Genomic DNA, 25,573 nt, shown 5'->3' with positions numbered 1-25,573 from the left:
GGGCATTGCCAGGACAGGAAGAGATTTGATTAAACTCAGCAGGCAGCTAATGCGACCTTGGGGGTGGGGACTAAACAAAAAGGTCAAGGAGAAATGTCAGCCTCAAGATGAACCCGGTGTTATGCAAACCAAGCTGGATCTGTCCCTCTCCTCCACCCGCTCCTACTGACTGATGGCTCCAGGAGTCCTGTTGATCCCCTCACTGTCTCTGGAACCTGTCTGCCTCCTCCCATCCCCAGCACAGCCTTTGCTTCCCAGGACTGGCCTGACTACATCTATTTCTTTTCTTTTTTTGTGTTGTTTTGTTTTTTGTTTTGAGATGGAGTCTTGCTCTGTCTCCCAGGCTAGAGTGCAGTGGCGCAGTCTCGACTCACTGAAACTTCTGCCTCCCAGGTTCAAGTGATACTCCTGCCTCAGCCTCCCGAGTAGCTGGGACTACAGATGCCCGCCCACCACACTTGGCTAATTTTGTATTTTTAGTAGAGACAGGGTTTCGCTATGTTGGCCAGGCTGGTCTCGAACTCCTGACCTCAGGTGATCCAACTGCCTCGGCCTCCCAAAGTGCTGGGATTACAGGCGTCAGTCACCACACCCAGCCGACTATATTTATTTCTACCCTCCAAGCCCTTTTCCACACAGAGGCAGAGAGACCTTCTGAGCCTGGACCTGTCACCCCTTGCTTATAATCACCCATTGCTCTTAGAATGCAGGCAAAAAGCTTGCAGCCTCTGGAACCTCCGCCTGCCTTTCCTTCCACGCCGTCTGCCACGCTTCCTCCTTCCCACTGTTCTTTTTGCCTGGAACAAGCCTCTCCTCTCTCCACTTTGTTGACTCTTCTTGGCCTTTCAGATTTTTGACCAGGAGTCGCTTCCTCAGGGGAGCTATCCCCAACCTCCAGGACCAGACTGGAGGCACACTTGCATTTCACTCTTTTTTATTTTTTTATTTTGAGATAGAGTCTCACTCTGTTGCCCGGGCTGGAGTGCAGTGGCGCCATCTCGGCTCATTGCAGCCTCCGCCTCCTGGGTTCAAGCAATTCTCCTGCCTCAGCCTCCCGAGTAGCTGGGATTACAGTTGTGTACCAGTACGCCCAGCTAATTTTTGTATTTTTAATAGAGATGGGGTTTCGTCATGTTGGCCAGGTTGGTCTCGAACTCCTGGCCTCCTGAAGTGCTGGGATTACAGGCATGAGCTACCGTGCCTGGCCGCATTTCATTCTTGGTTGGGAATTATTCTATGGTCTCTCTTCTCTCACAGGAGTCTAGGCTCCATGAGAGCAGGGCCTAGGTCATTTCATTTCCCTCACTTTTGTCTTCACAGTGCCCAGAACAATGCCTGCTCCCAAGAACACTCGGGGAATGGATGGAGGGGACTCTGTGACCACTAACACACTTACATGGGGGACTGACTTGGGAACGAAACGAGTATATGCAGAAAGCTTGTTCTGACGTTTGGGGTATCAACATCCACTCAAACATTCCAATGGCTTCCCATCTAAGTCTGGACAATGCTTGCCAGGTCCGGCATGCTCTGGCCCCCCGTTACCTCTGACTTTATTTCTCACCACTCTCTCTCCCTTGTCTACTTCACTCCAGAGTACCGAGTCTGTTTTCTTTTAGAGACAGGGTCTAGCTCTGTCACCCAGGCTGGAGTGCAGTGGTGCAATCACAGCTCACTGCAGCTTTGAACTCCCGGGCTCAAGCGCTCCTCCCACCTAAGCCTCCCAAGTAGCTAGGACTACAGGCATATGCCACTACACCCAGCTAATTCTTTAACATTTTGTAGAGATGGAGTCTTGCTATGTTGTCCAGGCTGGTGTCGAACTCCTGACCTCAACTGATCCGCTCACCTCAACCTTCTAAAGTGTTGGGGTTACAGACATGAGCCACCACCGCTGGCTTGCTTTTCTTTAAACCTCCGTCTAGGCCTTTCCACTTGCCATTTCCTCTCCTGGAACATTCTTCCCGCAGCCGGCGACATGGCTCACTCCTTCAATTGCTTTGAGTCTTCACTTCAATGTCACCCTATCCTTAGCATATTCTTTTGTTGGCCTCACCATACCTGAACTGCAAAACCCCTATTTTAAAACACAAAGATTATTCATTGGTGTTAAAACCATCAGGTGAAGAGTTGATGGGAAAATGACTGTAGGACTGAAGCGATGCCACATGGATCATGCTGTCATCCCAAGGTGCATGGCAGATACCAGTGTCAATCTTCATATTGCCAGTGGTGTTAGCCACATGGGATGTGTCCCTTGGGGTTAACTTGAATCCATGAGCCTTCAGACATCATTTCTAGTTTATTGGAAATACAAAGAATGAGCTACGTGACACAAGTGAACTGCCAGACAAATCCAACAAACAGTGCCATAGAAATGGGGTTTACTAGGCCAGGCGCAGTGGCTCACACCTGTAATCCCAGCACTTTGGGAGGCCGAGGCAGGTGGATCACGAGGTCAGGAGTTCAAGACCAGCCTGGCCAACATAGTGAAACCCGTCTCTACTAAAAATACAAAAATTAGCCAGGTGTGGTGGTGGGCGCCTGTAGTTCCAGCTACTTGGGAGGCTGAGGCAGAAGAATCGCTTGAACCCAGGAGGCGGAGGTTGCAGTGAGCCGAGATTATACCACTGCACTCCAGCTTGGGTGACAGAGCAACTCTGCTCTGTCTCAAAGAAAAAAAAAAAGGGGTTTACTATATTAAAAGATGCTGAGGCACTCGACACCCAGATGTCATGTGCAGCTCCAGACTGAATACACAACTGGCCAAAAGGGATGTGTAGGACATTTTGGGTTCATTGGGAAAATCTGACTGTGGTTAAATGCTTGGAGTAGAAAGGTGAGAGATTGTGACAGAACCAACAAGGTTGTAGAATGGTGCGTGTCGCACGTCCACGTTTTGAAAACACACAGAGGCTATGTATTTGTGTATATATACATATATGTACATTTACAGAGCACTTTGAGAGGCCAGGGCAGGTGGATTATGTATTTGTGAATATATACATATATGTACATTTATTGAGCACTTTGAGAGGCCGAGGCAGGTGGATCGCTTGAGCACAGGAGTTTGAGAACAGCCTGGCAACATAGTGAGACCCCATCTCTATAAAAAGTAAACAAAATTAGCCAGGCCTGGTGGTGTGTGTGCCAGTGGTCCCAGCTACTTGGGAGGCTTATGACAGAGGACTGTTTGGGCCTGGGATGTTGAGGTTGTAGTGAGCCGCGAGCATGTCACTGTATTCCAGCCTGGGCAACAGAACGAGACACTGTCTAAAAAAAAAAAAAAATGCTGTGCCGGGCACAGTGGCTCACACCTGTAATCCCAGCACTTTGGGAATCAGAGGCGGGCGGATCATTTGAGGTAAGGAGTTCGAGACCAGCCTGGCCAACATGGTGAAACCTCTTCTCTATAAAAAATACAAAAATTAGCTGGGTGTGGGGGTAGGCGCCTTTAATCCTAGCTACCTGGGAGGCTGAGGCAAAGAAGCACTTGAACCTGGGAGATGGAGGTTGCACTGAGCTGAGACTGCATTCCAGCCTGGGTAACAGAGTGAGACTCTATCTCAAAAAAAACCCAAAAAACAAAAACCAAAAAACAAAAACACACAAGAAAAAACAAAAAACAAGTCATTCTTTTTCTTCTTCCCCTCTATCTTCATTGAGATATATATATGAAATGGGTGAATTTTGAAATAGAGATAGACATAGATGAGTGTAGGCAAATACATATAGAGGGAAAATGTATCTAATAACTAACAAAATTCACCCATTTTGAGTGTACAGCTTGATGAGTTTTGGTCATCATCTACATTGTGTAACCATCGCTGTGATCAATTCCACCACTCCCCAAAGTTCCCTGTACCCATTTCCATCAACAACTCCATCCACCCTCCTGCCCCAGGCAATCACAGATCTGCCTTCTGTCATGAGCTCTGCATATGCTACAATTTTATTATGAAATGTTAAAGCACAAAAAAGTTAGAAGAACAGTACAATAGACACCCACATGGTCAACTTCAAGATTTGACAATTAACATTTTGCTGCCTGCACTCCTCTATATCTACCTGTTTTTTCCCTTTTTAACCATTTGAACGTACATGCAGACATCATGACACTTTACCCGTATCTCAGAATGCAGCTCCTAAGCACAAGGACAAAAATGTCCATTCTTTTTATGAAATAACAATCAAGAGTATGTGGTAGTTTAGAAAAAAGTCCTTACTTGGCAAAAATTAAAAGCTGGCAATCTTCCCCTATATTTATTTTTGAGAATTATTGGTCTATGAATGCTCAAAGTCTGGGCACCAGTGGCTACAGCATGCTTGTTTCTCTGGGGTTGGCTTCCAGTGAGACAATGCTTTGAACCCTGTGTTTCATCTCCAAACACTAAACACAGCAGCCGGCTTGCCGGGCAGGGGAGGTGGGAGCGGGGTGGAGGCATCCAGCTAAGAGGTTTATGGGCTTTGGGGCGGGGTTGTCGTCTTAGGGGTTTACTGGGGCTCATGCACGAGGAAAATGGGTAACTCTGCTAAACATCAGCTACAAAATGAAAATCTCGTGTCCTCATTGCCTTGATTTTACTGAAGCAGAGAACACCTGGGCAGTTTGAAGTATGGATAAAGAGTGCCAGGGAATCGGAGCTTTTAAAAGTCACTTTAATTCCAACATGTATCTCCTAGACTCAGTCAGTGAGTTTAAAGAATAGAGGGCTGTTTGGGGTTGGGCTGGCTAATAATCTGCAATCATAAACGCAATCCTGTGGGTCTGCAAGGTATTGAGAGACCTTTAAAAAATCACTTTGTTCCCATTCCATCCCTTACTTTGATCTCCTCTGTTAACATCTCCAATAAGTTAACTGAATGCTTCCAAGGATGGGGAAATCAGTATCTCATTGGGTTTGTTGGATATCCACTTTTTTTTTCCAAATAAAGAGTGAAAAAACTTATTTACTAATTATTAGCATTTACTATTATTAGTATTTACTAGTATTATTTACTAATTAGAATTAGTAAATTGTGATTTACTAATACTAAATTATTAGCATAAAGAGTGAAAAATTACGTTAGGATGAACTGGCTTCCCTTCTGCTTCTCTCCATCGCTCGAACTTAATCTTTTCCGCATGTGAATCCTTCCATGATTAGCCTTGTAGGCACTGAAGCCCTCTCACCACCCTGGGGGGCCCACTCCCAGACAGATTTCCAATGTCTGTCTGGAGGCACTGTGCTGAAAATGGTACTTAATGTTGCGGGTTCCCATGTAATAGGAGCATGCTGTACAAACCGCCCAGACGGAGTCCTGGGTTCTTGGCCTACTGCTGAATCCATTATGACCTTGAGGGAGTAGCCTGGCCTATTTCCTTTATCGGTCTGAGGGGACCCCCCAGCCTGCCTTGTCGTGCAAAGTGGAAAGATTCATGGAATGTGCAGATGGCCTTAAGAAGGTCAAGTCTTGTGCAGGACGATCCTGATCAAGATTTTCTCTTGTCCTCTCCAGCGGTGAGGCTCACACCTATCTTGTGTGCTTCTTCAGCCTCTGGTCATGCCACCTGGGCCTCAACACTAAAGGGGGTTCTGACGATGATGAGGTTGCTTCTACAGAAGAGTGGAGGGCCAACCATGAACTGAGGGCTTACCCTGGGATCCCTGGATGGGCTTCAGGATCTGTGAACCTAAGCTGCATGCAAAGTTATGTAGATATGCCTTTTTCTGGGGAGAGGGCTCATAAGTTTTCTTCAGATAGATCCACTGCCACTGATCAAAAACGTCTGAAAAGCACTGATCCTCTTTCTTGCTGGAATTAGAGGGAGTGGTTGCACAACATTGTGAATATATTAAATGTTGCTGAATTGTTTACTTTAAAATGGTTTATGGTATGTGAATCTCAAATTTTTTTCTTCTTTTGAGACACTGTCTTGCTCTGTCGCTCAGACTGGAGTGCAGTGGCACCATCACGGCTCACTGCAGCCTTGACCTTTGGGGCTCAGGTGATCCTCCTGCTTCAGCATCCTGAATAGCCGGGATTACAGGGATGTGCCACCACACCCGGCTAATTTTTGCATTTCTAGTAGCGACAGGGTTTCATCATGCTGCCCAGGCAGGTCTCAAACTCCTGGCCTCAAGTAATCCGCCCAGCTCACCTCAGTGTTGGGATTACAGGTGTGAGCCACCATGCCTGGCCTACTATTACATTTTTAAATGATTCTCTCTTCCTTTCAGCTAGTTATACTTTGGGACAATCTTGGGGCTGGTTTGTTTTCCACTAATTCTACTACTATAAACCCACCATGTGCCAAGCACTCTATCGGGTGTAAAGCATATGACGGCCCTGAGATCTCCTTAGTCTCTTAGGACCATCTGGGTGTACTCCTGGGGGCAACAGGACTTACGGCTTCCTAACTAGAAGCCAGGCTGTTTACAGTTTATCCTCTTAGTGCCTGGCTCACAAGCATGCCTACCTATCCTCTCCTCACTGTAGTTCTCTGATAAAAATGAAGCCCAAAGCCAGAATTCGCCTGCCGTCACCTTCCTGTGCCTGGGGTCAGAGCAATCCACAGTGGGGGCTGGGCCCACAGTCATGTGCAGGACTAATGTCCCCACTTGAGATACAAGTGTATGCTTATGGAGAAGCCAACCACATCCAGTGTGGGGCATTCAAAAAAAGTTCAGCAAGAATTACTGTTCTAGAATACATACTCAGTGCCTGTAATCCCAGCACTTTGGGAGGCCGAGGCGGGCAGATCACAAGGTCAGGAGATGGAGACCATCCTGGCTAACATGGTGAAACCCCATCTCTACTAAAAATACAAAGAAATTAGCTGGGCGTGGTGGCAGGCACCTGTAGTCCCTGCTACTTGGGAGGCTGAGGCAGGAGAATGGTGTGAACCCGGGAGGCGGAGCTTGCAGTGAGCCGAGATTGTGCCACTGCACTTCAGCCTGGGCGACAGAGTGAGACTTAAAAAAAAAAAAAAAAGTGACCCAAGGATAGTGACAAGGGCTTGCTTATACACGGATGCTTGCTTGCTTGCTATGCCAGCAATCCCCCCAGCAGACGTGTGAACAAAGCCACCTCCACCATCCATCCCCACTAGACCAGGTCAGCTGCCTCACAGAATCTTAGTAAATAATCATTGTCTTAAGCCATGAAGTTTGAGGTAGTCTGTTATACAGCAAAAGCTAATTGGATTTTGTTTCAAATCAATCATAAGAAACACCCGCTGCAACAATCAGGAACATTGGACTGAAGGGTGGGTGATACCGTCATACCGTCACTGTTAATTCCAGTAGGTTAATCACAGCCGGGTCTCCTTGCCGGGTTGGGTTGGGATGCATGGTAATTCATGGGTAAAACAACATGCTTGAAATTTGCGTTAAAATACTCTGGGGGGAAAGCATCAAAGAGGGCTGACTGAGACTGACAGGGCTGTTGAGTGGTGGGTACACTGGACTCGTTAGAGACAATACTGTCTACTCCCTTGGGTTCTGTGTTTGTCCTGATTTGGATGTTCTCACTGTGCTCACCAATTGCAGGTTAGAATATGAAGGCAACGCAGTGCCGGGGAAGACTCACTAAGCAGCGGGGAAGGTTGAGAGGACAGGAACAGTTGGAGCATGCACAGAGAGGGAGGATCTGGAACAAACAGGCCAGGAAGGGTTGAGACCTGTTAGGAAAGTCAGAGTTCCTGGAGGCCAGAGAAGTCAAATTTTGCTTAAGTGAGGCAGCTAAGAATCATTCTGTGATTAGTCCCGTCTTTTACTGGCAGGTACCACATACCTCATGCACTTTTACAGAATCTACCCAGATACAGGCAGACCTCATTTTACTCAAGATTTCCAAAGGTTTTTTTTTTTTTTTTTTTTGAGACAGAGTCTTGCTCTGTCACCCAGAATGGAGTTCAATGGTCCAATCTCGGCTCACTGCAACCTCCACCTCCCGGGTTCAAGCGATTCTCCTGCCTCAGCCTCCTGACTAGCTGGGACTACAGGTGTGGACCACCACACCCGGCTAATTTTTTGTATTCTTGGTAGAGATGGGGTTTCACCGTGTTAGCCAGGAGGGTCTCAATCTCCTGACCTCGTGATCCGCCAGCCTCGGCCTCCCAAAGTGCTGGGATTTCCAAAGTTTTTTGGATGGAAAATAGGAATTTCTAACATAAGCCGGACTTATTAAAGCAGGACACTAGAAAAGGCCATGCGGAGGAGCACAGCCCATTCACTTTTGAAGACACAGCTTAGCGTCACACCTGTCCCTGTGGGCGTGGCCAGGTGCAGTGGCTCATGTCTATGATCCCAGCACTTTGAGAAGGCAGACGGGTGGACTGAGTCCAGAGTTCGAGACAACCCTCGCCAACATGGCAAAACCCCATCTCTACTAAAAATACAAAAAAAGAAAAAAAAAGTGCCAAGCATGGTGGCAGGTGGCTGCAGTCCCAGCTACTCGGGAGGCTGAAGTGGGAGGATCACCTGAGCCTAGGAGGTCAAAGTGGCAGTGAACTGAGATTGCACCACTGCACTCCACTTGGGTAACTGGAATAAGACCCTACCTCAAAAGAAAGAAAAGATCTAATCAATTAAGATTGCTGTTGTGCTACAGACACTCAGGTAGTTGTGCAGGATTTGGTACACTCAGCAACCTGCGACTTCCCAGCCGACTTGCTCCTGGAGCCTAAGAGCAGCCTCTTCATCCATTCACCCTAGTGTCCCCACGAAACATCGGGTGCCATGCTGTGAAAGCAGGAGGGGCTTTGGGACATCTATGGTAAGAGGCAGCATATGAACAGTATGCACTTTAACAATAAGGCTTTGGGTAACATGGTGAAACCGTCTCTACAAAATATAAAAAATTAGCTGGCTGTAGTGGCACCAACCTATCCTATTGTCCCAGCTACTCGGGAGACAGAGGTGGGGGGATCACTTGTGCCTGGGAGGCAGAGGCTGCAGTGAGCCAAGATTGTGCCACTCCACTCCAGCCTGGGTGACAGAGACCTTATCTCAAAAAAGAAAAATAAAAACAAAGAAAAATAGGGCCGAACAAAAGTGGCTCCACTCCCATACTCCTGGCACTTTGAGAGGCTGAGGCAGGAGGACTGCTTTTGGCACTGCCATTGGAGACCCTCCTGCAACCTACTGAGACCCCATCTCTATTAAAAATAAAATTAGCCAGGCATGGTGGTATGCTCAGGTTGAGGGAGTAGATCGCCTGGGCCTGGGAGGTCGAGGCTGCAGTGAGCAGTGACCATACCACTGTACTCCAGCCTGGGCAGCACAGCAAAACCCTGTCTCAAAAAAAATAAAAATAAAAAAATAAAAACACAACAAAACTAGCTGCTGGAAAGGCCCTTGTCCACACCCTAGGCAGGGAGTTAAAGGGCAGCCACACTCCCCGGTGCTGTGAGACCCTCGTGTTGACCTCAGCACTGGCGGGCAGTTACGGGACTGGAATGGAGCTCAGGCTAAGCAGAGAACAGCCACGCTTCCCTCCAAATGCAAAAACAGCATGATCTGAGACTATTCGAACACTTGTTTGGGGCCTATTTGGAGAATCACCTTCTTGAAGTGATTGCAAAGGGCTCATCCAACTTTTTTTTTTTTTTTTTAAGAGACAGGGTCTTACTTTATCACCCAGGCTGGAGTGCAATCATAGCTCACCGTAGCCTCCAACTCCTGGCCTCAAGTGATCCTTCTGCCTCAGCCTCCCAAAGTGTTGGGATTACAGGTGTGAGCCAACACATCTCGCCTTCATCCAGCTTTGTGCAAGTGCTGGCTGCCTCAGACTTCAGACCCTGATGGCACCTTGACTGCAGGTGCTAGGCTAAGTGGAGACTGGCTGAGTTTCCTGAGCAGGGTGGTCATCACTTGTCACAGCTCAGGCTGTGTGTCAGATATCTGAGCCACCACAAGTGAATGCCTCTCCAGCGTGGCGTTTCACTGGAAAGGCTCCGTGTGCGGGGCTGAAGAGGAATCCGTGCGGGGCTCTTCTACTGCAGCCGGTAACGTTCTGAAGAAAAACCTTTCCAGTGTCCGTTAAGATTTGCGTGACATGAAACTGGAACACTAGTGTTTACAGGGAGTGATACTATGTGGAGTGGAGCTTACATGATGAACGAGAAAAGACCATTAAAAAGTACTAGCCATTGTCACTATTCACAATAGCAAAGATTTGGAACCAACCCAAATGTCCATCAGTGAGAGACTGGGTTAAGAAAATATGGCACATATACACCATGGAATACTATGCAGCCATAAAAAAGAATGAGTTCGTGTCCTCTGTAGGGACATGGATGCAGCTGGAAATCATCATTCTCAGCAAACTATCGCAAGAACAGAAAACCAAACACCACATGCTCTCACTTATAGGTGGGAATTGAACATTGAGATCACTTGGACACAGGAAGGGGAACATCACACACTGGGGCCTATTGTGGGGAACGGGGATGGGGGAGGGATAGCATTAGGAGATATACCTAATGTAAATGATGAGTTAATGGGTGCAGCACAGCAACATGGCACATGTATACGTATGTAACAAACCTGCACGTTGTGCACATGTACCCTACAACTTAAAAGTATATAAAAAACAACAACAAACAAACAAACAAACAAGTAGGACACTCCACACAATTCAACCTGGTTCCCAGACTGCTCCCAGTAAATGGGAAAGTGCATCAGTTAAGCCGGTCAATGGCAACGGAGAGGCACATCCAAGGCAGAGCTGTTCAACGCTCTCTCGCTCCTTCCTCCCTCCCTCTTTACCTCCTTCCTGCCTTCCTTCCTCCTTCTATGTGTTTGCCTTTCTCTCTCTTCCCCCCCCTCAACTTTATTAAGGGACAGACATACAATAAACTGCCCATATTTAAAGTACATAATTTGATGAGCTTTGACATATGTATATAGGTATAAACCCATCATCACAATCAAGGTAACAGAGATTTGTTTATATTTTCTAGAATTTTATATAAATGGAATCATGCAGTTAAAAAAAAAAAACAAACGAAAAACACAATAAACACTTGGTAAATGGGAAAAAAAAAGTACTAGCCATTGTTTACAAATAACTACCAGGTAAACAAAGAAATCACTTTCTTTCCGCTTTCTAAGGATAAGGGAGAATAAAATAATCACCAAGAGGCATGGAGTTTGAAAAGTATATAACAGATTTCTTTTTAATTATTTACAATCAAGTTCTGTTGGGCAACATAACGAAATAAATAAAAGATGTGCCCTGGCCCGTGAATTTCAACTCTCCTTAAGTTCTCTGAAGGACAAATTGGAAAGTGGCGACCAGGCAGGGAAGAGAGGGCAGGTGGAGGCCAGGACCATCAGTGGGAAGGCGGCCTGACACCTCTCACTGGCTCTAGCACTCACATCCCCAAATGCCCAGAGAACAAGCATGGAAGAAAAAAAATAAAGTGCAAATTTAAAAGTGATAAGGGTGTTTTGCACACTCAATGAACTAAAACTTTATACACAGGTAAAATGGTAAAGATAAATGCTTTTCCTTGGCCTTCATCACAACCCCTGAAACGGAAAGATGGCACTGCTGTGCTTCTGAGCCTGGGCTTCTTGCACTAAAGCACCAAGGGCATGGCACACAGGCTTGGCAGAGGGGCCGTGGCCAGAATCACCAGCTTCAGACAAATATGTTGGAGGTCTCAAATCCCTTGGCACCCCAAGCATGCAGTGTGCACCCACCTTCTGGGTGTCTGCAGATCGATACAGGAACACATCCTTACCTCTGCAGCAAACCCATTTCCCTGGAAAAGATTTTCTCACATCCTCTCCCACCTCAAAAAAACATAAAAACATTTTTTTTTAAACCACACAGAGATCTTTAAATATGTCGAATTTTGTGGGGGAAAGAGAGCCAGAAAGCTCTGAAGAACAGTGGAAGAGATCTGAGGAAATTTCAGCAGTAATGAGACACATTCATGCAGCCCACCAGGGAGGGGTCTGTAGCCTTGGAGTTTCCATTAATCCAATGCTTAAAGTGAGTTCACCGGGCAAATGACTCCACGGTGATGGGACATGCGTCAGGCCAGAACCAACTTTGGAAGGATGAGAGAAAGCACAGAGAACACCACCTTGATGTGGGGGCTGTTTTTGGCACTGCCCTTGGTGAGGAGGCCCAGCGGGGCCCTGTGCTCCCCCAAGTGAGGTATGGAAGGTCAGAGCTAGTAGTGTTTCCCAAAGCAAGAACCTGAGCCTCTGCTAAGTGACCGCAGCGTCAGGTTTTTTCAGTGTTATTCTTCCAGGCCAAGAGAGACCTCAGTCAAATCTTCAGAAATCCCATTCACGGCAAAGCTACAGTGCCACATAGCTTGAGCTTCTCTGGGAGGTCCATGCTGTACCCAGCACATCACCTGCCAGGACAGGGCTGCGGGAGCCCACGTGCTTCTTCTGAGGAGGGCGCTGGGGTCCTCCCAGCCCTGAGAGCCCCGTCAATACTGTGCCCACAGCACAGCTTTGCATCCTTTGTCCACGCTGACAACGTGCGAGCCAGAGGGCGACCACGCCACCGCATTGATGGACGAGCTTCAAAGGAGAGATCAGAAAAGTACCAAGTTTCAGAACATTTGGGATGAGATCTTAGTAAACTAAACACCAGAAGCTTGTGCACTCAGGGAGTCACAATTTTGCCAACTTCCATTTCACTCTCTGGCACTGTGCCCACAGCAAGGCAGGAGCTCACTACAATGCAAAAGACCTCTGAAAAATCCAGTGGTGTACTTAATTAAGTCACGCTGGGATGAAGGGAGTTTGGCCCCTTTGGCAGTCAGCGCTTATCACACTCTCCCCAAGAGAGGAGCTCTGGGTGAGCTGGAAAGAGACAGGACACATGCCTCTGAAGAGCCAGGCAGTGGTGGCCAGCACTGGTTAGGTCTGGGAGCAGTTGCTGCTGCCCAAGGGCAGGGAGAGAAGGTTCTGAAGGAAAATGGTATCTGGCTTCCGACTAGCAGGTGGGCTTGTGTGGGCAGAACAAAGTTAGGAAAAAAGGGGGTCTGGGGCCTGCCTATCAGGTGGAAGATAAAATAAGGTGTGTGGAAATTAGTGTTTAGGACATGTCAATGCACTGACAACAGGGACTTCCAAGGGAGAGAGGGAGGCAGAAAGGAAGGAGAGTAGAGAAGGGGAAGGAGACACAGAGGACATGGGACATAACCAAAGAGACAGGGATGTGTTTCTATAACCCTTTCTCCAGCGGCCGCCACTCTAACCGCTCTACCTGGAGTACTCTGTAGACTGTGGCCTGCTGTGCTGTGAATGGCCCCAGCTTCTCTCCACTGACCTAGCTCAGTCAGCTGAGCAGGTGGGCGGGCGGGCAGTGCCCTCATGGTGTTGACTGAGGTCTAAACCGGATGACCCTGAGATCAAGTCAAAGGCCGTGCTCACAACGCAAGGGGGCGCTGAGACAGGGCTCGTCTTACCTGTGCTGCTTTGAGAGAACCTTTTCCACTTTCCCTGTGAGCACACTCCAGATGTAGAGAGAGCCCTCAGCAGAGCCTGCCGCCACGTAACTGCCATCAGGACTAGAGAAGACAGGAAGAAAGGAAAGGCTGTCAATTCCCCATCCCCCATTCAGCATCTCCGTGGCCTTTTTCCCAAGAAGGAATGTTTGTTCTTCACTGATGGCCACTCCTGTGTACCTAGACCTCAGAATGTGTGCTATTCATGGCCCTTCCAGCCAAATCTGCTTTTGCCCAGTATTTCAGCACCATCCGCTAATGAAGAGTGGCATCACATTACTTCTTGGGGCTCCAAGTCCTTAACCATCTACAGACTTGAACAAAACAACATATAGGGAGATCAAAGCCAACCTCCACATAGCTAAGGGTTTCAGCCCATGGACTGCCTTGTTACATGCTTCAAAGAGGAGGAGGAAAGAAAAGAAGCATCTTAGCAACCGAGCCTGGAAACGTATTTGGAAGAAGCATGATACATGGAAAAAGGGAACAAGGAGCGGAAAACTGCAGACCACCTGCACACCCTTCTTCAAAAAGGCTTTTCAGTCCCACCCCAGGCCCACAGCCATTCCTGCCCTTTTCCAAAGCTCTCACACCTTCCAAACTTAAGGTGTGAGGCAATAGTTCTTGCGTGAATGAGTGATGAGAAGTGTACCTAATGGGCTCACCCAGAAGAAAGCAACCAGTCAACTGTTATTTTTTGGTACAACACATTAGGTTCCTGTAATCACAAAAGGAACACTGGAAAGAGACAATAATGGTGGCCTGCAATAATGAACTTACAAGCACATTCCTGGAAACACAGGTTGGGCGCTGAACAAAATTTAGCTCTGTATCCCCAGTGGGAAAATGCCCACACAGAACTCTTTGTGATGAACCAAATTGGCAGGGGGTGGGTCACTACTAACCTGAAGACAACTCTGGTCCAGTCAGAGCCGCACTTGAACCCAGGTGCACTGAAACAAACAACAGGGCACTGTCACTCAGGGAGCTCAGGCCATGCAGCACGTAAGAGAGCAGGGCTGGGACTCTGGTCTTCATGCAACCAGCACGTCTTCAGTTACCTGAATGTCTGCTTGACAGCATTTGTTCGGAGATCAATAACTTTTAGCAAGTCATCCCGGGAGCAGCTCAGGAGCTCAGTCCTTTCTGGGTTTAAGTCCAGGGCAGTAATCTTTCCCAACAGCTCCATCTCTCGAACTATACTCTCTGATCTAAGAGGCACAACAGATTTGAGAAATGTAACATAGGCCAAACTAGACCTCATGCCGTGGAGGAAAAAAAGGCACTGCAATTCAACTAGCATGCAACGCTCTGCCAGCGCAGTAAATGTGTTCCCAGCCTTCTAATAACCTGTGACCGCTTTTCTTACTTTCTCATCAATAGACCCTAAGACAGTCATTTCCAGACTGGAACTCTGAAGTTGGTCAGAATTTCCTCATCCATTTTTGGGATGACAACAGTCGCCAATCAGAGTTTCTGATCAGCATGAGCTAACTAGGGCTACTACCCAATTAGTATTAGTTCAGTGATGTGATTTCAACTTTTGGATAAAGCTGGCAAAGAAACGTGCATTCGCGGGCCTGGGCTGCCTTGTAAGTGTAACCCTGTAGGCTCTTGCAGGTTTTCTGCCCTATTCAGTGTGGCTCTGTGGCCCTCCACCTCTAGACTTGGGGCCAGGAAAGCCAGGGCAGAGCCACGGTTCTATGCACCTCCTTCTTCTTCTCTGTGCTCCGGCCCATGTCCAGGTCGGCTAACGGCCACCCTGGGCAGGGCCCTGTTGGTGACATTTACAGCCAAAGTGGGTGCTGACCTGTTCTGTGATGATTTTGTTGTAAGCCTTCAACAAAACCATTTTCTACCTCACACCGTAACTAAGCAAGAATTTATCTGACTGTTGCTAAATATGCAGCTTGAAGCAAGCTACTCCACTTCCTTGGGACTCGGGGTCAAATTATGGGATGGACTAAGAGACTTCGAACATCCAGCTTAACTCTCAAATTCCATGTTTCAAGTTCCAGTTTCAGGTTTTAAAAGCAAACTAAAGATTATGAATAAAATGTGAAGTGGTGTCCAGGAACCATGAGCATTGTCAGGACTTTCTGGTGCCATGCTGTGTTTCAAAGCATCATCTATCACCACGGGCCCTGTACCCCCGCCCTCTCTACATCCCTGCTGGGAGGCTGTCCTCATTTACTCTCCATCCTGTCTTCCCCCTCCTCATCCTCTGCCTCCAACCTGTCAACAAGCCCTGTCCAAATTCTCCTTCAAATAGATTCCCTCCTCCACATGTTCCTCTACTGACTTGAACTTAGGTCCTTATCAACTCTATTGATTTCCTGTTCCCCAATATGCCCTCTCAAAATGCCACCAAAGTCATCTACTAGACTCCTGCAAAGCAACCATTTCCTTGCTAACGACTTACGGGATCGAGTCGTTTGAAAATGGCTTATCAAGCCCGTGGCAACCTGATTTCAACGCACCATAGCCACCTCACTGGCTTCTGCCCACTTGCCATGTATCAGCCACCAGACACACACTCAAAAGTTTGAGCGGCTTTCCTGCTGTGTGAATCCTACTCAAGTCTCCGGAGACATCTGGAGAGGCATTCTTTAGCACACTTGGGCAAAGGGACCTGCCTCTACTTCAACACACGAGTCACTGACTTTTGTGTCTGCCTTCCCTAGTACAGTTTAAATTACCTAAAGGGAGAAAGAGTATCCTGTGTGCCTTTTCTCACCTGCCAGCTGGTGAAGGGCCCAGCACTCACTGCATGCTCAATAAATGACTGCTAAGCTCCACAGGCTACTTCACGGGAAAGAATAGCCGAGTGTTAATAAGCTAACACTAAACATGCAGCACTGAAGCTCATTTCTGTCATGTCCTGAGATTTTAAAAGCACAACCCATGTACAGAACCATCACTGTGGAGACTCTCATGTGCCTCCTGTCAGGCGCTTGGGTATCATACCGAATGTCCCAGAAACGAATTTTCTTGTCAAAATGTCCACTCATTACACATTGCTCTGTGCAGACAATATCATTGCAACTGGATCCTGCAAACACTGTCTTTATGCCTGAAAGAAACGCAAACATCATTAATCAAGCAGAGGCACCAACGTGGCTGTTTACATAATGCTGCTACCCTCGAACCACTGACTTGACAGAGTTACTCACTTAATGAAGCCTCAAACAAGAAAAACTATCACTACCCTCAGTACCCCTCTAAACGTGAAGCCAGATCTGAAATTCAAACTATATTACAGAAATGCAGGCTCTGACGTGCACACACACACCTCCACGCTAACATCTAAGCATATACACAGACAGAGAGACTGAATTTCCTCACAGACTTTGCTGCGTAGATCCCAGAGTTTGAGAGTCCGGTCGTGACTTCCTGAGACGATCCGCGCATTGTCCAGCAGGAACTTAGCAGACAGCACTTTCCCACTATGTCCCGTGAGTGTGTGCTAGGAGAGAACACAGCCAGGGTGAGCCTCAGGGCGCCAGGCCCTGCCTATGCTGGCAAAGTATCCACAGCATCCTTACCTCCAGTCAGAGTGTCAGACCACCCTGAGATCCGGCCAGGAACACTCAAAGCGGTAAGACAGCAAAGGAAAAAGACACAGGTCAGGCACAGACTCATGCCTGCAATCCCAACACGCTGGGAGGCCAAGGTGTGAGGACTGCTTGAGCCCAGGAGTTCAAGACCAGCCTGGGCAACACAGTGAAACCCCCATCTCTACAAAACCTTTTTTCAAAAATTTGCAGGGAGTGGTGGCACATGCCTGGGGTCCCAGTTACTTGGGAAGCTGAGGCAAGAGGACTGCTTGAGCCTGGGAGGCCGAGGTTGCAGTGAACTATGACAATGCCATTGTACTCCACCTGAGTGACAGCAAGATCCTGTTACACACACACACACACACAAATCCCAAACAGGATACGAAGCAACAATTTCATTCCTGAGTCTTATCCAGAGGCCACATATTTCATAGGAAGCCTATCTTTGAGTGTTGGCCAAATGTGAGGTATCAAGACCAAAAGGATAAAACTCCCACTAAAAATAACATTAAAAACAAAAATTGAACATCACTAGGACCAAGCTTTACGTGCTCCCCATCCTCAATCTTGAATCTGAATCGGCTCTACCACAGATATCTGCTGTACTGTTTTTGTATGTCTGGATTATATCAAATTTTAAAAAGTTTAAAGCCTCGATCTTGCCCCATGCTGCTGAAAGTCAGTTCCATATTTAAAGTCAGACTAGACAAGGTCACCACAGGCATAATTTCCAAAAGGCAACATCAGGACTCTATGTAAACAATTAAAACCCCTGCGGGATTTTCAATCAGAGGTCTCAGCTTGAACAAGTCAGATCATAGCCACAGATATCAGCACTCCCAACAATCAAATCCCTTTGTGACTAAGCTGTTGGATGCCAACCAGTGTCTTCCCTGAGCTCACGGATGAACACAGAATGAGGGACATCACGGAGTGTCAGCTGCCCTTCTGCCCATCACAGCACTTCTGAAGCGCGATGGAGGAGAGGCAGCTGGGGATAACTGGGATGCTGGGAGGGGATCTGAGGACTCAGACCTTTTACCATTCATCATTGACCTCTATGCAGTGCATGATCAACATTTTTCTATGTAACATACCAGAGGTTCAGAAGGTATTCACTGATGTTTTCTAATTAGAAAATGCAAGGGTGGGCAAAGTGGCTCACATTGGTAATCCTACCACTTTGGGAGACCAAGGTGGGAGGACTGCTTGAGCCCAGGAGTTTGAGATCAGCTTGGGCAAAACAGTGAGACCCTCATCTCTACAAAAAAATTCAAATTAGCTGGGTGTGGTGGTATGTACTTACAGTCTCAGCTGCAGGGGAGGCTGAGGTGAGAGGACTGCTTGAGCCCAGAAGGTCGAAGCTTCAGGGAGCCCAGATCCTGCCACTGCACTCCAAACCTCAGCTCCCAAAGATGAGACCTCATGGTTCAGGGTTAGATTTTTTGTGTTAACATTTTTGAAACCAATCTTTCCTCTATTTTCAGTGGAGTTAACTCCACTTCAGCACCGAAACAAACAACTTATACTACCACATATACTACCCTCTCGTCTTCAATGAGGGAAGCTTGCATGAGTTCTCACACTGCCTTATCCCACATTCAAACCTCTGAAACTGGGACAGCATCTTACAACTGCTGCCAGTCGGGTGCCGGCTGTGCTACAGTTGTGTGAAAACCTCCCACTGATCCTTCTGTAAGATCAAGAAAGCTCCACTAACAAAGCCTCCACTACATACAGTCCATGAATAATGATTCCATTCAATATAAAACATCCACTCTGCACAAATCACGGGGAGAGACAAAAAAACTTGGGTAGGCTACTTCTTAAATTCTTTTTTTTTTTTCTTTTTTGAGACAGAGTTTTGCTCTTGTTACCCAAGCTGGAGTGCAGTGGCGTGATCTCAGCTCACTGCAACCTCCGCCTCCCAGGTTCAAGTGATTCTCCTGCCTCAGCCTCCTGAGTAGCTGGGACTATAGGCATGTGCCACCATGTCCAGCTAATTTTTGTATTTTTAGTAGAGACGGGTTTTACCATGTTGGCCAGGCTGGTCTTGAACTCCTGACCTCAAGTGATCTGCCTGCCTTGGCCTCCCAAAGTGCTAGGATTACAGGCATGAGCCACTGTGCCCAGCCTTACATTCAATTCTTAATAACTATTTTATCAAAAATTCAAATTTGTATTTATATTCACTATCTGTTTCTTAATGTTAAGAGTAAAATCACATTTCACAAACACAGGGAAGAAAAAGACATTGTTCCTAAGTGGGAATATGGCAAGTACAGATGATCCTCAACTTGTGATGGGGCCAGTCCTGACAAACACATTGTAAGATGAAAATACCCTACGTTGGGGACCATCTGTATATATATTCATTTTTACATACTTTACAGGAACATGTTAATCTTTACACAATTATACTCTTCCTAAAAATGTATCCATTGCTCTTCTAACCTTATAGCATAAGCATTTTTTCATATGATAGCTGAAAATTCATGGGCTTTGGGGTTCCACTAGTTTAAACACCCTGGGTCTCTGTAACATCTGTGAACGGGAAACATCCTTGTGCTATCTTAGTATGGACTCAACAAGACGAATGGGATCAAATCTCTTCCTTGTTGAACCCCTCTTTCTTTAACAGTCTGTCACAAAGGTTGCTGCAGTGAACATCTATGGGCATAGAGCTTTCTTCTCTTGATTTATTTCCAGGAATGAAACTGCTGAACTAATGGAATAAGGGAAAGGGACATTTTGTTTCTTGGCTCCTTGCATGTATTGTCAGCTTGCTTTTTACAATGTTTGGGCTTCTGCTCACCTTATTCTCAGTGAGAATAAGCTGGAGCTGCCTGAAGCTGACTCGCCCACCTTCTCGGTGCTTCCAATGGTATAGAGCTGGGCCTCCTACAGGCATTCAATCACCTCTATCATTTATAAAGAGTCCTTTGAAATGGATCAGATTTAAACTTCTTATATCTGTTAGGTGTTTCCGAAATCTATTTTTATGATTAGCACCACTTTTAGGTTTCATCTTCTACTTTTAAACAGGGATTAACAAGAGAAGGGCAGCGGATTTAGATGTCATCAAGGCCGGGGCCTCAAAGCGGGGAGGCTTCAAGATTCCTCTGCTCCACTGGGCTCTACACAGACTCTCTCTGTGCCTCATGGCAGATAACGAGTGACGACCCCTATTTCTAAACACAAAATTGCCCATTCAGGTAACAACTTAATCATGCAGCTAACATAACACCAACCAAAGACAACTGATTCCAGAAGAATGCAGAACTCAGAGAGGAACATTCCAAACAGAAACCATCACCTAGCAGCCATAGCCGATCCTCACTGTGGCCGCTTCACCACACCACGACAGAAGTGGGCAGGGGGTTCTCCAAGCAAGTTCCTCAAGTCAAATCTTACCAAGCAGCTGGGCAGTTTTGTACTGACTTTAGATTTTTAACGGAGGCATCACAGAGGACTCCTTTCAATGCCAGGCTGTTTCTAGGGTGCATTTACAAAAAGGATGTTAAAGCAAGCACTCAACCAGCTGCTTCTTGATTGCCAGTCTCTCCCAACACCATTCCCTTGTCATAAGAGCAAAGGAGATACCAACAGGGCATGGATGTCTGTGAGTTTCACAACATAGATGAATGGATTCCTATTCTCCAATACCATCTGTTAACTGGGGTCTAAAAAAATGCCAGCACTCCCTAGAATAAGGAGCCTATTTTATTTTCTGCAACCTGGTAAAGTTTTCAGGAGATTTCTCTGGGTACAGGGAACCTGCTGAAAAAGGCCTCCCATCTTCACACATTTACCAAGGAACAGGACAAGGTTATGAGCAGGCCAGAAACTCAAAAGCCAACTAGTCCAGCACAGGAGGCTCCTGCCCCAGCATGGCATCATCAGAAGCAGCAGCCCAGCCGCCTGCGCCGTGCTCCCGCATACTGAGAACATTTCCCCAGTGAGACCTCTGTGTGCCAGCTCAATGTTATGACCTTTGTCTCTCAGTTTAGCTCCCTGCTCTAGGTCCCCTTCTTGTTATTTCTAACCCAAAGGCTGATGCCCACCTGTACAGGACTCCACTTTTACCAATTAAAAAATATCATCCTGCACTACTGGTTGACTCAACTTCTTCCTCTTCTCCTCTAGGGGACTATCATAAAAAAGGCCATAGGCCCCTCTCCAATAATTGGTCAGTTTTACTGTATCTCAGTCTAGAATAAAAGATCAATGATTAGATAAATCACAATATTCCACAGGATGGATTAGAACACAGCCATGAGTACTGGCTGGGCCATCTTTACCATGTGTACAGTATAGAACAGGGTTTCAACTGAACCTGTTCAAGCATCTGAATCGATGTGCCCCGTGGCAGGCTCTCTAAGCAGCACACTTTCTGAGTCCGTCATTAAGACAAGCACATAGGCTCCTCAGCTCTCACAGCACGTCCTTGTCAACGTCAGGGCTCGTTATTTTGCACGTTTGGACCTGGATCGTCTTTCAATTGCGAATTAAGAATGACTACCCCTGAAGTATTGGCTAGCATCTAATACTAATAACCTTCTATACAACCCTCTCAAGAAAATCACCAGAAACCCACCTAATATACCATTCTACTATAGCTCCTCCACCTCCCTTGTAGATTTAAGAAATTCATCTGGGCCATGTATCGTGGCGCACGCCTGTAATCCCAGCACTTTGGGAGGCCAAGGCAGGCGGATTACTTGAGGTCAGGAGTTCGAGACCAGCCTGGCCAACATGGGAAACCCTGTCTCTACTAAAACAAAATACAAAAATTAGGCCAGGTGCAGTGGCGCACGTCTGTAATCCCTGCAATTTGGGAGGCCGAGGTGGGTGGATCACGAGGCCAGGAGATCAAGACCATCCTAGCTAAGACGGTGAAACCCCGTCTCCACTAAAAATACAAAAAATTAGCTGGGCATGGTGGTGGGTGCCTGCAGTCCCAGCTATTCCGGAGGCTGAGGCAGGAGAATGGCGTGAGAGGTGGAGCTTGCAGTGAACCGAGACCGTGCCACTGCACTCCAGCCTGGGCAACAGAGCGAGACTCCAGCTCAAAAAAAAAAAATTAAAAAAAAAAAAAAAATTAGTCGGGCATGGTGGCAGATGCATGTAATCCCAGCTACTTGGGAGGCTGAGGAAGGAGAATCACTTGAACTTGGGAGGCAGAGGTTGCAGTGAGCCGAGATCATGTCATTGCATTCCAGCTTGGGTGACAGGTTCCATCTCAGAAAAAAAAAGAAAAAAGAAATTTAGGACAGGCACGGCAGCTCACGCCTGTAATCCCAGCACTTTGGGAGGCCGAGGCAGGTGGATCATAAGATCAGGAGTTCAAGACCAGCCTGGCCAAGATGGTGAAACCCTGTCTCTACTAAAAAATACAAAAATTAGCTGGGTGTAGTGGAGGGTGCCTGTAATCCCAGCTACTCGGGAGGCTGAGGCAGGCAAATTGCTTGAACCCGGGAGGCGGAGTTTGCACTGAGCTGAGATGGCGCCACTGCACTCTAGCCTGGGTGACAGAGCAAGACTCTGCCTCAAACAAAAAAAAAAAAAAGAAATTTATCTGGCTGGGCAGTGGCTCACGCCTGTAATCCCAGCACTTTGGGAGGCTGAGGTGGGCAGATCCCTTGAGGTCAGAAGTTCGAGACCAGCCTGGCCAACATGGTGAAACCCCATCTCTACTAAAAATATAAAAATTAGCCACGTCTGTAATCCTAGCTACTCAAGAGGCTGAGGCAGAATTGCTTGAACCCAGGAGGCGGAGGTTGAAGTGAGCCGAGATCACACCACTGTACCCTACATAACAGCAAAACTCCATCTCAAAAAAAAAAAAAGAAAAAGAAAAGAAAAAAAAATTCATCTTAACATTACTTCCTGTTTTTGGTGTGGATTGACACACACAAATGGCTTGTGTTGAACTTTTTTTTTTTTTTTAGTAAAATGCCTACTAATGCCAAATTCATCCTCCATTATATCTTTCAATAGCTTGTGTTTAATAAGCTTATGTGATGATTCCTTCAGGCTTATGGGGAAAAAAAGTCTGCAAATTAAGTTATATGCTTCCCCCTACGCCCCCCGCTCCCCCTAGAACAAAAATGATACAATCAAGTTTTGGTCTCTATCTTGGGTGCCAAGAGAATTCTCGGCAAGTTGCAGTTCAAATGCAGTTTTCCTCAACATCCAATCAGTTCTTCCCTCGCTGACACCTGTCCCCTCTTTCTCAGCTGGGAGTTTTTGTTTCAGAATTGTCTTATCCCTATGATACATTCATTTGTACTTCTATATCCCACTTTACTCTGTGAGGTAATTAGGTTTTAGAGCCCACAGGAATCACAATTCCTATGCTGTTGCTAAATTCTGTGCCATTAAGCTAAAATTGCTACCTACCAAAAGTATCTAGTCCTTATGAAGAGAATGCCAAGGTTTTCATGCAAATGTGAGGGTCCTATTGCAAATATTTTGAAACTGAGTCTTGGACAAAGAGTATAAAGTGGAAACACAGATTTCCCCAAGGAGGAAAGGAAGGGCAGGGTGAATCAAGCATGATTTTCGGGAAAACAAAGTCCCCTGATTAAGCACCTGCCAGTTTGTGCCTTGATAACGCCACATGAAGTCTGGAGATTGCACTAACTTTCTTAACTGGGTCTTACCCGTAACCGATAATCATCCACAGTCCAGATTCGGCTTGCAAAATCATTTGAAGCTGCTAAGAGGTAAGAACCCTATGGGAATAAAGAAGAGGAAAACCAATTTTTAGCCAAATCAGAGGAGTTAAGTTCACACGATATAAATTCCCCAATAATCAAGTCCAAAAAGGTTTAGATGCCTCAAACTATACACCCAGCCTGAATACCAGCTACTGTCATGAGTGTGCTTTAACTCACCACTCTCCTTCGAGCTCAGACCTTTTTTTGAGCCTGCTCAATTTCACCTGAATATTGTAGACACCTCAAGCTCAAAATGGATCTCAGCCTTCCCTGCTCACTTTTCCCTTGGCAACCTTCACTAGCAGCAAATATCAACAAGTCAGAAACCTCAGAGGCACCCTTGACTCTCTCCTGGCCTAATCTCCCACTCACTCTGAGAACTGTTCGTCTTCAATGTGTCAAGCCTGGTCCTCTCCTCTCTCCCCTATTGCCTCAGCCCCACCTGGGCCTTCTGCATCTCTGCAGAAGCACTGAACGCACAGGCTGCTGCAGACCTGCTTCCTCCAATGCAGTCTTCAACACTGTCACAGTTATACCACAATTTAACACCACACCCATTTCTAAAAATCTCTCAAGTCTCCACATGGCTTTACAGAAGTCTAAACCTTTCAATACAACATACCCTCATTTTCCAACCTTATTCCCTTACCATTCCCCAATTAAATTCAAGGAGCAGTTATTTAGAACCTAATAGGCACTGTGCCAGGTGCTGGGGGTACAAAGATGATTAACACCCAGACACCTGTCCTCAGGTAGTCAGCTCTCAGCTTAGTAAAAGCAGCAGATATACACAACCACTGTGCCATAGAATAGGTTTGCACAAGATGCTGGGAATACAGAAAGACACTCAACCCACCCAGGAATGTGAAAAAGGCTCCCGAGAGATGACAACCAAGATAAGGACTCTTGGTAGATGAGGACGCTGCCTTGGCCTCACCCAGTCATCACCTCCACCCAAGCTCCTGCACCTGCCCAGCCCAACCTCCTCTGCTCCCTCTGCCTGTGGTGTCCGTTCCTGGCTTTTTGCCTCCGACCTTTGATTATCTTTAGACCCGCTTTAAATGCCTTACTGTGGCCCCTAACCCTTGCCCCAGAATGAGCTACTCTCTCATCAGTATTTCCTTTCTACTCCACACACATCTCAACCATAACCTCAACACAACGCTTTGCAGTTTAATGTTTTCCCATTACTCTCATTTAGATGGTGAATCTCTGAGGGTAGAGACCACACTGGCCCCTGGAGTACAGCATCTATAAACTCAAAATACAACTATTAAGTGAAATTATACAGAGTACTGAGTAACATCACAAGCCTAATGCATGAAGCAGAACCCAAGGGTTTATCAGAGTTGATACAGCAATTAACCCTATAATCTACTTCCATCTTTCTTTAACATGGATTTGACTTAAGATACAGAGAATGGCAGAGAAATCGGGTAAGTTATTTTATAATTTCAAAAACCGAATGTCTTAAATTATTTCTAAAAACCTAAAATCATAGCTATTTGATACTTACAGCACTATCAAATTCAATGCTTGTAATTCCTGCATTACTGCCAGATAGGGAACCCTTGAACTCACATTTTTCTGTATAAAAAGAAAAAATTAGGATGATGGGAAGTTAAATAAAGTCAATAAATACACTAAAACTGGGCACTGAAATACAATGGAAGCCAATTATACCGCTGAACAACAGCTATCCCGTACCTTTACAGAATCAAACAAAATAGCAGGACAAACAGAATATGAGACAAAAGATACTGCTAGTTTCTAAGAGGAATGCATGTCTAAGTGGACACTGACCCCAGTATCTTGCATGTGTGTTCTAT

At 46.5% G+C, this 25,573-nt stretch overlaps 1 protein-coding gene and 1 non-coding gene across 4 annotated transcripts in view; both read right to left on the bottom strand.

Moving 5' to 3' along the window:
• Positions 1–11,137: 11,137 nt before the first annotated feature.
• Positions 11,138–25,573, bottom strand: part of ATG16L1 (autophagy related 16 like 1) — a 42,991-nt gene continuing 28,555 nt past the window's right edge. For all 3 annotated transcript variants that reach the window (XM_009183347.3, XM_003908103.4, XM_003908104.4), the window contains 8 exons: positions 25,261–25,331; positions 23,688–23,759; positions 16,811–16,931; positions 16,433–16,538; positions 14,527–14,676; positions 14,371–14,418; positions 13,427–13,528; positions 11,138–12,533 (listed from right to left, as the gene is read on the bottom strand). In XM_009183347.3, the coding sequence (XP_009181611.1) occupies positions 12,440–12,533; positions 13,427–13,528; positions 14,371–14,418; positions 14,527–14,676; positions 16,433–16,538; positions 16,811–16,931; positions 23,688–23,759; positions 25,261–25,331 (764 nt within the window). In that variant the 3' untranslated portion in view covers positions 11,138–12,439. The remainder of the gene's footprint in view (positions 12,534–13,426; positions 13,529–14,370; positions 14,419–14,526; positions 14,677–16,432; positions 16,539–16,810; positions 16,932–23,687; positions 23,760–25,260; positions 25,332–25,573) is intronic.
• On the bottom strand, positions 17,815–18,079 carry LOC116269305. Its single transcript, XR_004176784.1, has one exon.

The sequence above is a fragment of the Papio anubis genome, chromosome 10 (genome assembly GCF_008728515.1).
Source record: "Papio anubis isolate 15944 chromosome 10, Panubis1.0, whole genome shotgun sequence".
NCBI classification, from domain to species: Eukaryota; Metazoa; Chordata; class Mammalia; order Primates; family Cercopithecidae; genus Papio; species Papio anubis.
The sequence above is the reverse complement of the archived record's forward strand: the minus strand, read 5'-3'. Positions and strand labels throughout refer to the sequence as shown.